At 43.8% G+C, this 16,209-nt stretch overlaps 1 protein-coding gene across 4 annotated transcripts; it reads right to left on the bottom strand.

The window, feature by feature from the left end:
- Window positions 1-658: 658 nt before the first annotated feature.
- Window positions 659-14,106, bottom strand: LOC135230842 (CD5 antigen-like). 4 transcript variants are annotated; one of them, XM_064283052.1, is made up of 6 exons: window positions 13,874-14,106; window positions 11,533-11,559; window positions 7,725-8,051; window positions 6,298-6,615; window positions 1,725-1,793; window positions 659-737 (listed from the first exon to the last, which is right to left on the bottom strand). In XM_064283052.1, exons 1-6 carry the CDS (start codon window positions 13,899-13,901, stop codon window positions 730-732), a joined length of 777 nt encoding a protein of 258 aa, XP_064139122.1. In that variant the 5' UTR covers window positions 13,902-14,106; the 3' UTR covers window positions 659-729. The 4 variants fall into 4 exon arrangements, with proteins under 4 accessions (XP_064139122.1, XP_064139120.1, XP_064139119.1 ...); XM_064283050.1 differs by having other exon boundaries at window positions 660-737; window positions 1,473-1,793; window positions 13,874-14,102; XM_064283049.1 differs by lacking the exon at window positions 659-737 and having other exon boundaries at window positions 745-1,793; window positions 13,874-14,102.
- Between the last annotated feature and the right edge of the window lie 2,103 nt (window positions 14,107-16,209).

Genomic DNA, 16,209 nt, shown 5'->3' on the forward strand with positions numbered 1-16,209 from the left:
GGACAACTGGAAGCTCATCTTGCCCTACAAGAAGTTTCTATTTCTTCCCTCATAACTCTCATAACAGGCAAGGATGGGTGTGCTTGGCTCTGAGAGCAAGGCTTGAGCACAGTGTTCAGACTCCTGCTTAGGGAATGAGGGATGGTGGCTAAAGTTGTTGCCAGGTGAAAACCCCAGGTTTTCCTCAGCCTGACTTGTTACAGCCAATAAACGAAAGGCCGAAGTGGGAGATCAGAGAGATGCCTTTATTTTGTTGTACAAGGGAAGGAGCAATCGGGGCTGATGCCTCCAAGACTGCTTGCAGGCAGCTTGGGGAGGTGGGCTTTTACAGAGAGCAGACAAGGAAATGCAAATTAATCATGAATATTCAGGATTGACCTTCACACAGGTGCTCCTAGCTTGGGGATGACTATACATTTTTTTTAGACAAAGGTTTGATCCCCCAGTAAGGAGGAAGAGGTTGATCTTCTTTCATTAGAAGGTTAAGTCTCCACTCAGAGGCCATTTTGGTTATCTTGTCAAGGACAATTTCAGAAGAAAGGGCAGCTTATTCTGCTCAGTGTAGGAGCATAAGCCAAAGCAGGTGTCTCTTAGAAGTTTGGGCTCTGAGGCTGCCTGCCTCAAAGTCTGCAGGCCCAGCATGAAAAAAATGGAATATTCTGGGCCCATGAGACAAGTAGGGTCATTCCAGAGCTAGTGGGAGCCTGATGAAACATCAAGAAGACCAGGCTACGGCTCTGGAAAGACAAGAAGAACATACAGTAAGGGTGGCAACAGGTCATGAAAGGATTGTTTCATTCAAGCTCAAAGAGGCTAAGAAAATAGATGGCACCTTCCTAGGGCCTAAGACACACACCGATGGTGGGGCCAAGTCACAAACTAGTACAGTACCCCAGGGACTTACCCAACCAGCTCCCATGTGAGTCACAAACAATACTCACATATATTAGCACATTTTATCCTCCACGATCATAAAACTCGCTGAGGTAAATGGGGCAAGTGTCTCCCTATTTCACACACGAAAGCACCAGATTCAGAGCAATTAAGCGACTAGCTAAGATCCCATAGCTTCAAAGTAGTTGAGCAGGGCTCAAACTCCAGTCTTGTGTCACCAAACCCCTCCTTTTCAAGGCACTAAGCTGCTCCTCACATTCCTTGGTCAACTATCAGGTCTTACCTAGTTCCAGAGCCAAATAGCTCTGCACAGTCAGCTCCCATTCTGATTATAAAACTGAGCTGCTGACTGGTGGGTCTCTTGAGTCAGCCACTCAAGGGCTGCATTTGTATTTCCTGGCCCAAGTTAGGGCAAGGATTCTTCTCCCACTTCCCCAAAGAGGTCTCCAGTTCAGGGCTAGTATTCCAGGCTCTTTGAAAAGACTTTCTCAAGATTGTGTCCAAAGAGTCCCCACTTCCACTCCTACTCTGCAGCCCACACCAGGCCAGTCTTCATGGATTCCAGCTGCAGGACTTACCTGAGCAGATCACAGCCACATCTTCCTTGTGGGTGCAGTCATGATACCCCCAGAACCTGTGCCGGCACTGCTCTAGAGACAACTCATTCCCTGAGCAACGAACATCATCCAGCCAGATGGGGCCAACCCCCAGGCCAAAGTGTTTCTGGACTCCAAAGGGTAGAAGGAGGGGATGGCCACAGCCCAGTTGTTTGCATACCACCTGGTTTTCCTTTCTTCCCCAGCCATCATCACAGACAGAACCCCATATACCCTTGTGCAGCACCATCAGACGTCCAGAGCAGTGGCTCTCTCCTCCCTCCAGCTTCAGTTCAAAGGGATCTGTGGTGTCAAAGAGGAAGTCAAGGGTTGGAGAGAGGTAGAGAAAGGGAAAAAAAAAGTTCCTTTACATCCTCACTCAAACACATTGCATATGAAACTCTCCACATGTGTTTCTGTGTTTACAGTCCCTCTTCTAGGTCTCCGTCAGGTTCTAACACATGTGGCCTAGATCCCTTTCCTTAACAAATATATTTTCATTCCTCCACCTATGTTGTAAATCTAACATGTATGCATGACTTTCTAGTAGGTCTGAAAAACTAAAGAACTTAACAGCGACATGGGGTGGTTGGACTGCACCACACTGAATGCATTTTCTGGTAACTCTTCGGAAAGCCCAAGCGAGAATCAAAGCAGAGGCAGCACAGACTGACGATCCAGCCTGTCTATTCCTCTGAACCCATCTCTGCCCACGTGAAGATGTGGAATATCCACCACCACGGTTTCGGTTCTGCCAGCCTGAGTCCATGGAGCGAAAACTGACTACATAATGGGAGTCCCATCCCCATCAGCGAGTGGAGCTGAAAAATAGTTGACGGCTAAAATTTTGGTGTCCATAGTCTCTTAACGAGGATCCTGGCATACATGAGCAGTCGCCCAGAACCCAGCACCTACAGTATATACTTAGATCACTTTCCTGGGGTTTTGCTCACATTCTGGATTTATATTCCTGTCCTTGGTGACCCCCTGCCTCTCTCCTCTACAAAGGGGATAGATTCCGTTTCTCAGAACCTAGGATGCTAACCGAGGATTGTAATCAACTAGGGCAGGCATCTCTGAGGCATGACTCTGCCACTGTCCTTATAACAGGTATCAATATTGTTCAGAGACTTCTGATGCCACGGCCATACCCTCTTTTGATCTTGAGGCCAACTTGGTCAGTCACAGTTTACCTCTGTCTTCCTGAACCTGTAAGTTGGGTTGCTACCAGCCCCTTGGAAAAGGAGAGGCAGCACTAAGGCAGGATTAACTTCTCAGCTCCAGGTCCGTCCCTTCTAGCCAGTGACCAGTTGCCATCAAGTCTATTCGGACCCATGACAACCTCCTGCGTGTCAGAGCAGAACTATGTACCATGCGATTTTCAGTGACTGATTTTTCAGAAGTAGATAACCAGGCCTTTCTTCCAAGGTGCCTCTGGTTGGACTTGAACCACCAAACTTCTGGTTAGCAGCAGAGCACATTAACCATCCACACCATCCAGGGACTCCCCATCCTCCCTAATGTTGCCTAATTTCTCTCTCTCCACATGCCTAATGTTAAGATTACAGTATATTTGTCTTTACTCAAGCCAAAATAGTACTCAATACCAAGACTGAATTCTTAGAGGCCCCTCTGGTTCCTACGCCACTGCTTCCTCTCTTTCATCTAACACTTTGGCAGTCAATTCTTCAGATATTTAAGACTTTGTGCAATAATTTTTCATTTGGGGAAAAGACCTAATCAAAATAGAAATTTAAGGTCAGCTCTTACTTAAAGAATTAATTCTGGGTGATTTCATGATTTGGTAGCATTCCAAAGAGATACTTTAAGCCACCAGAAATTTTAAAAAACTTTAAATCAGGTTTTTAAGTATGTTTTTATTGTATATTAGCTAGCCCCTATCTGTTTGGTATCACTGGAGACGGACATCATGCTTGGCTGATGAAAAAGAGGAAGACCCTTAAGGGAATGGATTGACACAGCAGCTCCAACAATGGGCTCAAACATAGCAATGATTGTGACACTAGCACAGGACTGGACAACATTTTGTTCTAGTGTACATACAGTTGCTGTGAGTCGGAACTGACTCTATGGCACCTAACAACAGCCACAATTTGTTTGGTTGAAAAACGCATATCAAAATCCCATTATAAATGAAGTAGGGAACAAAAAAAAATAATAGAAATAATAAGACTGGAAGTTGGTTCTTTGAAAGCATCAACAAAATTGACAAACAACTGGCCAAACTGACAAAAGAAAAGCAGGAGAGGAAGCAAGTAACTTGGATAAGAAATGAGATGGGTGACATTACAACCAAACTAATTGAAATAAAAAGGATCATAACAGAATACTACGAAAAACTGCACTTCAACCGATTTGAAAATCTATAGGAAATGGACACATTTCTAGAAACACACTACCTCCTTAAACAAAAAAAAAACTGAACAGATCCATAACTAAATAAGAGCTTGAAGAGTTTAAACACATGCACACACACACACAACAACAACAACAACAAAAAGCCCTGGCCCTAGTGGCTTCACTGGAGAACTCTACAAACATTCAGAGACGAGCTTATACCAATACTACTCAAACTATTTCAGAGTATAGAAAAGGAAGGAATATTCCTGAAGTCAATCTATGAACCTAGCATAACCCTGATTACCAAAGCCAGGCAAAGACACCCCAAAAAGGAAAATTACAGACCGATGTCCCTCATGAAAACAGATGCAAAAATTATCAACAGAATTCTAGCCTTCAAGCCTAGGAACTTCATCCCACAAGTTGCCTTGACTATGGCCCTTGTGTGCTGTTGTCTATATTAACATATGAGCAGCATGGAAAAGGCAGTCAAGAAATCAAAAAACGTATTGCACTGGGCAAATCTGCTGCAAAAAGCCTCTTTAAAGTGTTGAAAAGCAAAGCTGTGTCACTTTGAGGACTAAGGTGAGTCTGACCCAAGCCACGGTGTTTTCAATCACCTCCTACGCATGCGAAAGCTGAACAATGAATAACGAAGATCAAAGAAGAATTGACGCCTTTGATTTATGGTGTTGGAAAAGAATACTGAATATACCATAGACTGCCGGAAGAACGAACAAATCTGTTTTGGAAGAAGTACAGCCAGAATGCTCCTTAGAAGCAAGGATAGTGAGGCTTCATCTCACATACTTCGGACATGTTATCAGGAGGGACCAGTTCCTGGAGAAGGACATCGTGCTTGGTAAAGCAGAGGGTCATCAAAAAAGAGGGAAGACCCTCTAGGACATGGATTGACATAGTGGCTGCAACAATGGACTTAGGCATAACAATGATTGTGAAGATAGTGCAGGACCGGGCAGTGTTTCCTTCTTTTGTACACAGGGTTGCTGTGAGATGCAACCAACTCAACCAGCTCGACAACACCTAACAACATCAAATGAAAACGAATTTGCTTTGCAAACTTTCACCCAAGGCACAGTAAAAATTTTTTAATCCCTTTATATGAGCTAAACCAAAAAACAAACAAACAAACAAACAAACCCAGTGCTGTTGAGCTAATTCCGACTCATAGCGACCCTATAGGACAGAGCAGAACTGCCCCATAGAGTTTCCAAGGAGCACCTGGCAGATTCGAACTGCTGACCCTTTAGTTAGCAGCTGTAGCACTTAACCACTACACCACCTGGGTTTCCTACAGTGTATGTTTCGATCGTCAGGGTCCATCTCCCAGTGAAGTTTGTGCTCCCCCCTCAGCGAGAGGCAGAGTCTAGACCTAGGTTTTTTTACCCACTGAAGCCATTGTTATAACGGGGTCTTTTATGGAACAAAACAAATATGTTTCGGGTTTTAGATACACCATTTGGGAGCAAACTGCAGAGGAGGCGATTATCAATTCAAAAGCATGCTGAGTGGAAGAAAGAAGCCAGGCCAGCATTAAATAAATGTGCTACCGAAAATTGGGGAATCAGGCTCAGAAAACTTATACAGAATTCAATAAAATAATAGTTCGTATTTTTTTTTTAATAATATAGAGATTAATATTGTTTAATATACTAATAGAGCTGCTATAGTAACTGTCATGGATTGAATTATGTCCCCCCAAAAATGGGTGTATCAACTTGATTAGGCCAGGATTCCAGTACTGTGTGGTTGTCCTCTGTTTTGTGATTGTGATTTTATGTTAAAAAGGATTCGGGTGAGAATGTAATACCACCCTTACTCAGGTCACCTCCCCTATCCAATGTGGAGGGAGTTTCCCTGGGGTGTGGCCTGCACCACCTTTTATCTCTCAAGAGATGAAAGGAAAGGGAAGTAAGCAGAGAGTTGGGGACCTCACACCACCAAGAAAACTGCACCAGGAGCAAAGTGTGTCCTTTGGACAGGGGGTCCCTGTGCCTGAGAAGCTCCTCGACCAGAGGAAGGTTGAGGACAAGGACCTTCCTTCAGAGCTGACAGAGAGAGAAAGCCTTCCTGGAGCCGATGCCCTGAATTTGGACTGGTAACCGACTAGACTGTGAGAGAATCAATTTCTCTTTGTTAAAGCCATCCGCTTGTGGTATTTCTGTTACGGCAGCACTAGGTGACTAGGACACTGATTATGAGTTAGAATCGACTCAGTGATGACAGGTTTAGTTTTTTTGTTTGTTTACATCATTTTTATATACAAAGGCAGGTATTATTAGTCCTGTTTTAAAGACCAGAACATTAAGGATAAGCACAATTAACTTTGCTATGTGTATTTACAATTCTCTGTAAATAATGACTGAATAAAATTTCATTTAATAAATTCATGAAAAATCTTAGCCTCTGAATTTGCAGGTTTTACCTTCGCAGTGGACCCAAGTGTCTTCGTCATGGGTGCAGTTGTTCTTCCCCCAAGGCCTGGAAGGGCAATCCTGAATAGTTAGTTCTTTTCCTGAGCATGACACCTGGTTCAGCCAGATGGGACCTTGGCCCTGTGTAGCTCTTTTACAGTTTCCTCGGGTCAGTGTGGCCTTCCCACATCCCAGCTGCCGGCATACCACCTTGGCAGCCTGGAGGTTCCAGCCTGCTTTGCACACGGTGCCCCACTGGTCCTGATGCTTCACCTCCACTCGCCCTATGCAGCGTCCGGGGCCATCAGCCAGCCGCACAGTCTCTGGGACTGGAAAAAGAAAGAGGAAGTGTCTGTTCCCTGCGAGAACACAGTCTTCTTGAGAAAAGAGAATCAATGTATACATCTCTACTCTCTTGCTGTTTAGTACAATGTAGACTGGAGTGCTTAGGGCCTAATAACTGCTTACGAATGCTTTGCTGAATGAGTAGATGAATGAACCAATGAGTCAGTTCTGAGTTGAACCATTAATCATTTCTACGCATTTTTATTTTTTCAAATTCTTTTCACATTCAACTTCTCATTTGCTCCTCAAAAAAGGCAGATAGAAACACTGTGTAGATTTAAAAAAATAAAATAAAAAACCAAACACAATATAACATACAGAGAAGTGAAGTGATGTGCCCAAGGCCAAAGCCTTTTGCTATTAGTGTCAGCACTAGCACCCAAGAATCCCAGATTAGGGCTCTCAATCTTCAAGACTTCTAAAAAATAGGAAAGAAGCCTCAGCATCAGGTCACAAAGAGTCGGTGACTGTTTCCCTGGTAAAAAATTCATGGGAGGCCGAGAAAGAGAAGACATGGCTTAGCCACTTAGCCAAATCACAGTCTACTGGGGAAAAGTACACACAGAGAGGGGAGAAATTATTAAGACATAGAAAGCAAATGTATGCAGGAAAGGAAAGGAATAGAGAAAAACATGTGAGAGTGTGCTGGTTTCCCGTGAGCACCTCCTACCTACCTGACTAGCTGGTGGACAACTTGAGAGCCGAAACTATAGGTCAAGTATAAATTATACCTCGTGGGCTCATTTCGTCCCCCATAACTCCAACTCTAGATCCAGATACCTGGTACCCTATTCAGCATATGCTTCCTGACTGCAGGGGAGTCTCTGCATGTGCGTCTGTGTGTGTTCAGAAAAGAAACAGGTTCTCATACATCTTGTAACTAAGAGGAAGGCATTAGCTCAAGCAAGTAGCAGTAACAATTCTAGGTGAGGATAACGTTTATCGCTAGGTCAAGTGTGAGATGTGAAGGACAAGGGACCAATTAGCCATTGCAGCCCATGAGAAAGTCCACAGTGGGAAGTAAAGACAAACAAGTGTGGCCTTGTGGGGTATGGGCAGCTGGCAGATGGTCTGTGAGCCCTGCCATACTCACTTTCACATGAAGCTCCTGCGTAGTCTTGGTGGCTACAGCTCCCATAATCAGTATCTTCTTTCTCACATTGAGCCAGTGTATCTTCCAGCCCCTTGCAGTGGAACTCCTCGATGAAGAAGTCTTGGTTCTCTTCCGCCTGTGGCTTATATGGAAAACTACTCTGTGTTCCCTTCGCTGCTCCACAGCCCAACTCCCGGCACACCACAACTACGTTCTTCAAGTCCCAGTTGTAACCACACACAGTGCTCCACTGACCGTTCTGTTCCACATCTACTCGCCCTTCACAGCGGTGGGGGCCTCCCACCAGTCGCGCTCTGTATGAAGACTCTGCAAGGAGACGCACTATTAGCTGGGGACCCAGGAGAAGTCTAAAGGGTCCTCAGGGGGTGTGGTCAGTCAGCTTGGGACTGCTTCACCATTCACAGGCAGCATGGAAAGTCAGAGGAGGGGAAGGAGAAAACAGAAGGGAAGGGGAGAGAGAGGACCTGCAGGGCCCCATTTCTGAGCTCTGATTCTGCTACACCCTTAATTGTACCCTACCAAGAAATTCCACCTACAGACTCCTAGATATGACTGTAGGATTTTGTTTGCAGATTAAAGGAAGGATATTGATTAAAGATAAAGCAGAATTCTCAGAATCTCTGGTGGTCAGAACCAGAAGGGCCTATAGAGATTATAAAGCCCAATCCCACTATTTCACAGATAAGGGAGACAATCCCCAGAGAAGTGAAGATCCTACGGTCATACTGTAAATTAGCAGAAGCCCCAGGCCAGCATCCAAGTCTACCGAAGGTTACTATGTGATCTTTCTTGTTCATGACTCTGTCTCTCCCCACGGACGTCAGACGGAGGAGGGACTGAGAGATCTACGTATAGTTTGGGGACCTAAACTGAACAAAGGAGTCCTGGTGGCACAGTGGTTAAAGGGCTCAGCTGTGAACTGAAAGGTCCAATGGTTCAATCCCACTGACCACTTTGTGGGAGAAAGCTGTGGCATACTGTTGCCATGAAGATCACAGCTTTGGAAAACCTGTGGGGCAGTTCTACACTCTATGAGTCAGAATCAACTCGATGGCAATGGATTTTTTTTTTTTTTTTAAGCTGAACAGCCTCTCTATCCCATTAGCAGTGACACACATCATCCTTGTTACTTCCTGTGACATTTTCCCATGCCCAAGCATCCAGGTCAGAAGAAATACAGAGAACACCAGACAAAGGAATCATTAGAGCCTCAGAGTCTCAGAGCCCCAATTTCTAGTCTAAGAGGTCACTGAGGATGGGTTTGGGGTAGGAGAGAGGCTCTATAGAACCTATACATGAGTTTTGAGGAATCCATGACTTGGTTCTGCTTCTCAAGTAGACTATGGGGGGCAAAAGACTAACAGAAACCTCTCCCTTCTCCTGAAGCATAGAAGTAGAATAGGAAACAAACAGCCCATCAGGCAACATTTGTTGAGTGTATACTATGTTCAAGGTATTATTTTATGAACTTTGAGAACAGCGATGAATAAGACAGGTAATATTGCTGCCCTCAAGGAGCTTATATTTAGTCACTAGGCTGAAGTAATCCCTCCAAGTCTCCTGTAGCTCCAGAGTGAAAAAGGTAAAGAGAGGAATTTGTCACGCTCCACAGAGTGGGGAAGTTAGCCAGTGGGACATTTAGCTGAGAGAGGTCTGGTTCACCTGGAGGGATCACATTTGGGCTGGTGGTCTGCGACCTATAGAGATATGAGTGGCTTAACAGATGTCAACATAGACCACACGGGATGACCCAGCTGCCTGCAGGGATGGAATATGACTTCTGAGGACCATATTTCCTGCTGCCTGCCTTGTCTCAATGCTGTGTAAACTCCCCAGAAAACTTAGAATTAACCCAGAAGAAGTGGTTGAATAAGAAAACACTGATCTGGCTGATATTAAACTGCACTGGAAAGCTTATGTTTAGTTTGTTCATTTGTTTTTTGTTTCTTCTTATTCCTTTTTTTTTTTTTTTTTTGGTAATATGCAGAATATATAGAATGAATACTTGAAATTAAATTAGTAATAGAAAAACTAAGAAAGTTACCATTTTTGCACCCGGGTTTAAGGCTGATACATTTGGGTACAAATATAATTCTTAAGGAGTCACCCAGAAATAACTTTTGAGTCAGTATAGTTCATCATAACTAAGACTAGAGTTTGCATTGACCTTGTTATTTACTCCAGGAAAGATTAGCTAGTAAGATCACAGTCAGGTTATTATATTTGATTTTGGGTGATAAAATGCTAGTTTTAAAATAAACTCCCTTTTAATGAGTTTTAATTTTCTGTGGAATGAAATACTAGAAGAGCCCATGGGAAAGAAGAAATATGTATTTTAAAAAAAAAGAAATAGTAAATATAAAAGAAATTCAGCTTGCGGGGAGAAAGAATGGCTGAGTAAGATTTTAAAGCTACAAAAGAGTAGAAAGAATCATCAGGGCAGTTGTGTCCTAGGCGGTGCCGTTAGCAGCCTTTAGCATCAGAAGGCTTTAGAGAGGGAGCCAGGGTCAGAAGAAAAACATCCTAGAGTACGGGGAGGTTTGTCAAGAGAGCCATTGTTTCCCAATACCAGCACCAAGGAACAGTCCTGGAGGCCAAAGTAAAAAGATCAAGTCATCTGAGAGTTGGACTGAGGACCCAACAACTGAGCTCATTAAGAAATCAAACTGCATCCAGCAGGATGCAGAAGCTTCCACACCCATAGCAGAGTCTGTGGCTTCCTCTCTCTAGTAAACTCTCTACTCGAGAGAAAGGATAGACTGCAGGGACTATGTAAAAAAAAACTGATATTCTACAAACAACCCCCTTGAGTTTGTACCATCATAACCTCCCTCTTCCATAGACTTATGCTCTTTGTGCAGCCCAACCTCTGCTTGGTTGTGCAGGTTGTGCGTTGCCCAAAGTCTCCTTGCAGAGGTGACCAATGGAGGCTGACATCCAGCCTGAACTCTGCTGGTCCAGCCATGTACTGCGCAGAGGCAGATGGATTCACAGTTCAAATAAAGGTAACATTAAGGCTGGCAGGGGGACCTGGATGTGCTGGTTCCAAGTGGAGCAAAAGGAAGTTCATTTCCCAGAGATAGCCACCAGATGGTAAGGTACCTCTGTGTGTGTGTGTGTGTGTGTGTGTGTGTGTGTGTTGTGTGTTGTGTGTGCCATAGAGTAGATTCTGACTCATAGAGATCCTACAGGACACAGTAGAACTGCTCCTACTTGGCCTGAAATAAAGCCATATGATACTTAGATGTTGGCCAAGCATCTTGGGCCATGGAGGCCAAGTGGAGAGGAGTCCCCTTGCAGGATAAAACAAAAGCAATCAAGTCAATTCCAGCTCATAGTGACCCCAGAGTAGAACTGCTCCCTAGAGTTTTCTTGGCCGTAATCTTCACAGAAGCAGTTCACCAAGCCTTTTTTGCACATAGACGAGTAGACGAGTGCAAATCGTTTGCACCAGCCAGAGACTTCTCATTGCAGGATGAACCACCCTAATTCCTTATAAGTTCTGGAGGTAGAAATCTATCCAGACAAGACTGAGAGGGGGTGGGAATGCGGAAAGGCAGATGGGTTGACACAGTGGCTGCAACAATAGGCTCAAGCATAACAACGATTATGAAGACGGCACAGGGCCGAGTGGGGTTCCATTCTGTCGTACACAGGGTCACTATGAGTCATAACTGACTCGGTGGTACCTAACAACAACAATTTCCCTGTGGTCCGGTTAGTTTCAAAATTTCCACTTTCCTGAGCTTGAAAGGCCTACCTCTCAGGAATCCCCCAAAAATCTTACCTATGAGGCCAGGTCCAGTGCAAATGGCTAGGGAAAAAAGAAGGCAGTGAGTGAGGTCATATAGTCAATTTCCAAGGCTTTGCTGACTACAACTCTCTGGAAGGCCCTTGCCAAAACTTGCGCGATAGTTGGGGCGGTACATATACAACCTCCAAAGTCAGGCTTGTTGGCACCTTCTCCTGGGATGGCCAGCTTCAAAGGACACATGGACATTGGCAAGGAATTACAGAGACCAATTCTACCACAGCTAACTGACCCCATCCTGCTCCCCGGACATGTGATGGGAACTCTGTGCCAGACATGCCTAGATTTGGATTTCTATTCCAGTCAACTATGTTGATTGGTTAATACAGCCTGTAGTTACAGTGTGGTAAAGCCACCTCTGGGTCAACAAAAATGAGTTGCTGGAGGCCACTGGAAAGATGCACTGGTGGGGGGAGGTAAAGACACAGTGGGGGCCGTGCAAGGAGTAGGGAAAAGTGGTGGGATTGGCCTGTGTGCACTGGCACTGCATTTAGTCCAGGGTCAGCAAATTTCTCCTTCAAAAGGCCAGATAGTAAATACTTTAGGCTTTGTGGACCATATGATCTCTGTTGCAACTACTCAACTCTGCCTTTGTAGTTTAAAAACAGCCATGGGCAATAAGTAAACAGATGGACATGGCTGTGTTCCAATAAAATTTTATTTCATGTAACTTTCACGTGTCACAAAATATTATTCTTCTTTTGAATTTTTAAAACCATTTTAAAATGGGCTAGTTTACAGACCCCAGATTTAGGCCAGTAGGTTAGAAAGCAGCCCTCTACTCAGTTCCAAATCTCTAGATTTATGCATCCGCACTCGTTCAATATATTGGAGTTTCTTCCTGGAGGATCTGCTGGGTTGGACCCTTTCATTCCTAAGGCTCTCTCCTAACACTGTACAGTCCTGAGCCCTGTGACCTCCAATAGTCCTTGAGGGCTAGGTATTTTCAAGTGCAGAACTCCTCCCTTATCTTAAAGGATTCTTCTGAAGGAACTCATACCTTTGACCTTCCACTCTAGAGTTTTTCAGGCAAATCCAAGTATCTCAGTGGCTTGTCCTGGGATACTTTCTTTTCTTGGTTTCCAAGGAATTCCTCAATAGCCCCAGGCCCTTACTCTTCAGGACATGCCCACACTCAGACTCCGTGAGTTCTGGTTTGCAACTGCCTAAAACCCAAAGTTATACTTATGTGAACCATTTGTATAACACTCTACATGCCTAACAATGAACACAAAACATTTTTCCATACAAAGGAAATTGAATGTGCCAAGTTTGATACCAAAAACCAAAAAACCAAACCCGTTGCCATTGAGTCAATTTCAACTCATAGCAACGTGAGCTGGAAATTGATATAGCTACTACATGACTTGAAAGCTCTCCTCTGTAGGGAGGGGGATAATGCGGGTGACATAGACCAATAATGCTTCATGAAGGAGCTGGGTCTGAGGTAAGCCTGGGAGATTCAGCAGTACATTTATGATGGACAGAGCTGGCTCTTAGGTGCTGTGGGCTATATAGATGTTTCAGGAAGTGTATACTTGCCCAGTTGTGTGTGTGAGAGAGAGAAAGAGAGAAAGAGGGAAACCAGGACTTCAACAAGGCAATGAAAATGGATGAGATTGATTAGAAAATTTATCTAGCAAGCATTGCATTGTTAGATGTCCTAAATTAGTTATCTCATGCAAACATTCTTAACAAACCTGTGAGAAAGATAACATTATCTTCATTTCATAAATGAGAAATCAAGATATCACAGATGTATGGTAACTGACATATTGAATGACAGATAAGAAATTAAAGAGCCAAGATTGAAACTCAGGTCTCTTTAGTTCCCAAATCCCCATTTACTTTAGATTACCCTGGGTGTTAAGAAGCTGGGAGAAATTAGGGAAGTGTGATAGAGAAAATTTTTGAGAGGAAACCAAGTAATATGATTAAAAAAAAAAAAAAAAAAGGGAGTATGTCTTGTGGCTCATCTTCCTTCCCTTGCTCTACCTGTTTTCTCATAAATAGTACTTTTCGGGAAATTTATGTAAAAAGGGAAATGGAAAGAAAAAAAAAATGACCATAAATAGGTCATTGCAAATATAAGGGGAATAGATTTTAAAAATCTGGCCATCAAAGTAGATTATAAATTGGGTGTGGATTAAGTGGCTTCCTTTGGGTTTAGAAGAGTTGCTAGGTATAAAGAAAGGAGAGCAGGGAGAAGCTGACCTTGGAAGAATGGAATCTGTGCAGGCTTGGCAAGTGGAAGATTGTCCTGATCAAAATCCAAGAAAACTCTGGAGTCTAAGCCAACAGGAGCAGAGATACTCACCAAGGATCAAGGAAAGTAGCAGAGCCATGACCTGGGCAGCTGAAGATATTGAACTGAAATTTAAGGCTGGAAGGAAACCCCAGAGTAGCAATATTCAGCTTCAGCTGCAAGTGTGTCTGGAGGGTGAGGGCAGCAGCTCCTGTATGTGACAGAAGTGCTCTCAGATGACCATGAACCAATGGATTTAGAAGGCAGAACTGATAGGCTGGACTTGCTGAAATCGGCATGTTTCCAGAGGAAGGGAGGTGGCCGGAAACGGCAAAAAGATGTTCACAAAAACAAAACAAAAAAACCAGTCTGTCATAACTTAGCTCTGCTATAATCCCAGCCCTATCCATATCTGCATTAGTTCCTTCACTATGTAAACAGGGGAGATAGTTCCTACAAGGAAACTCAGATGCTAGGAACAGGGCCATTTCGTAGAAGGCCAGGCAATGCTTTGTCTCCAAGTATGGTTTGTGGGGGCAGTAGGCCAATTTTGATTCCTTCTCTTCACAGTAAGCGCCCAGAGAATACGGAAGCCAGAGGCCATAGAAAGAATGCAGAGTTGCCCATGGAGGCAGTCATAATGGGCCACGATCCAGAACCAAGATGTCAAGTTCTATGAAGAGGGCTGGATTTGCTTATTGTCTGTGTCTTTCCAGGTGTATTAGGCCCACCTTTGGAAACTGAGTGGAAACAGCTCCCCGTAGTGATGGACATTATGATTTCTGAACTTAAGGTATCCTTAGGTCTAAGGAATGATGAACAGAGATGAGACAGCAAGACCCTCAGTATTCCAGGCCCCTCTGCTTTGCTGTATTATTAAGCATAGCTATGCATTGAGAACTGTTCAACTCTGGAATACTCAAGTAGTGAGCTTGATATGCTAACATAATCTACTGTTCTGAGCAGAGTAATTTTTCCTCTATAATTAGACATCTTAGCTTCTTTGTAATTAGTCCAGTTACTCAGCATGAATTTTGGCTCACTGTAGGCACTCATTTTTTTAGTCCTTATTTCTCCATTTACTTATTACTGCACTTATTAAAAAGTTTTCAGCAGCCATGAGTGGCAGACAATGTGACAGGTGCAAGCAATACAGTGAAGAATAAGAAACAGTTCCGAATTCCAAATGGACGTGGTCTAATAGTTCCAATAGCATGTGAAAACTGCTATAAAGTATAAGAACTTTGGGGACGCAATGGAGGAAAGTGTCACCTCTACTTGGGGCTAATCAGAGAAGACTTCACAGAGATGATGGCATTTGAGCAGATGTTAAAGGACGACTAGAATGGAGAATCAGAGTGAGAAAGACTTTGCAGGCATATCCAGAAAAAGGAAACAGCCATTGCCCAAAACACAACGTTCTTGGGGGTCAGAGGTCAAGGTGTTGTTGTCGTTAGGTGCTGTGGAGTCAGTTCCGACTCATAGCAACCCTATGCACGACAGAACAAAACACTGCCCGGTCCTGAGTCATCCTCACAATCATTGTTATGCTTGAGCCCATTGTTGCAGCCACTGTGTCAGTCCACCTCCTTGAGGGTCTTCCTCTTTTCCACTGACCCTGTACTCTGCCAAGCATGATGTCCTTCTCCAGGGACTGAACCCTCCTGACAACATGTCCAAATATATAAGGTACAGTCTCGCCGTCCTTGCTTCTAAGGAGCATTCTGGTTGTGCTTCTTCCAAGACAGATTTGTTCATTCTTTAGCAGGCCATGGTTCTATTCAATACTCTTCATCAATACCACAATTCAAAGGCATCAATACTTCTTCAGTCTTCCTTATTCATTGTCCAGCTTTCACATGAATATGATGCAATCGAAAATACCATGGTTTGGGTCAGGCACACCTTAGTCTTCAAGGTGACATCTTCAACACTTTAAAGAGGTCCTTTGTAGCAGATTTACCTAATGCAATGTGTCTTTTGATTTCTTGACTGCTGCTTCCATGGCTGTTGATTGTGGATCCAAGTCAAATGAAATCCTCGACAGTTTCAATCTTTTCTCCATTTATCCTGATGTTGCTCATTGGTCCAGTTGTGAGGATTTTTGTTTTCTTCATGTTGAGGTGCAATCCATACTGAAGGCTGTGGTCTTTGATCTTCATGAGTAAGTGATTCAAGTCCTCTTCACTTTCAGCAGGCAAGGTTGTGTCATCTGCATAACGCAGGCTGTTACTGAGTCTTCCTCCAATCCTGAAGCCCTGTTCTTCTTCATATAGTCCAGTTTCTGGGATTATTTGTTCAGCATACAGATTAAATAGGTCTGGTGAAAGAATACAATGCTGACGCACACCTTGCCTGACTTTAAACCAATCAGTATCCCCTTGTTCTGTCTGAACAACTGCCTCTTG

The sequence above is a fragment of the Loxodonta africana genome, chromosome 3 (assembly GCF_030014295.1).
Source record: "Loxodonta africana isolate mLoxAfr1 chromosome 3, mLoxAfr1.hap2, whole genome shotgun sequence".
In the NCBI taxonomy this organism is placed as follows: domain Eukaryota; kingdom Metazoa; phylum Chordata; class Mammalia; order Proboscidea; family Elephantidae; genus Loxodonta; species Loxodonta africana.

Coding starts and splice junctions, on each gene's coding strand:
- LOC135230842 (XM_064283049.1), bottom strand. CDS start 13,901: ATGGCTCTGCTACTTTCCTTGATCCTTG. Junction 11,560..13,873: donor GCTACTTTCCTTGATCCTTG/GTGAGTATCTCT, acceptor TTTTTTCCCTAG/CCATTTGCACTGGACCTGGC. Junction 8,052..11,532: donor CACTGGACCTGGCCTCATAG/GTAAGATTTTTG, acceptor GTCTCCTTGCAG/AGTCTTCATACAGAGCGCGA.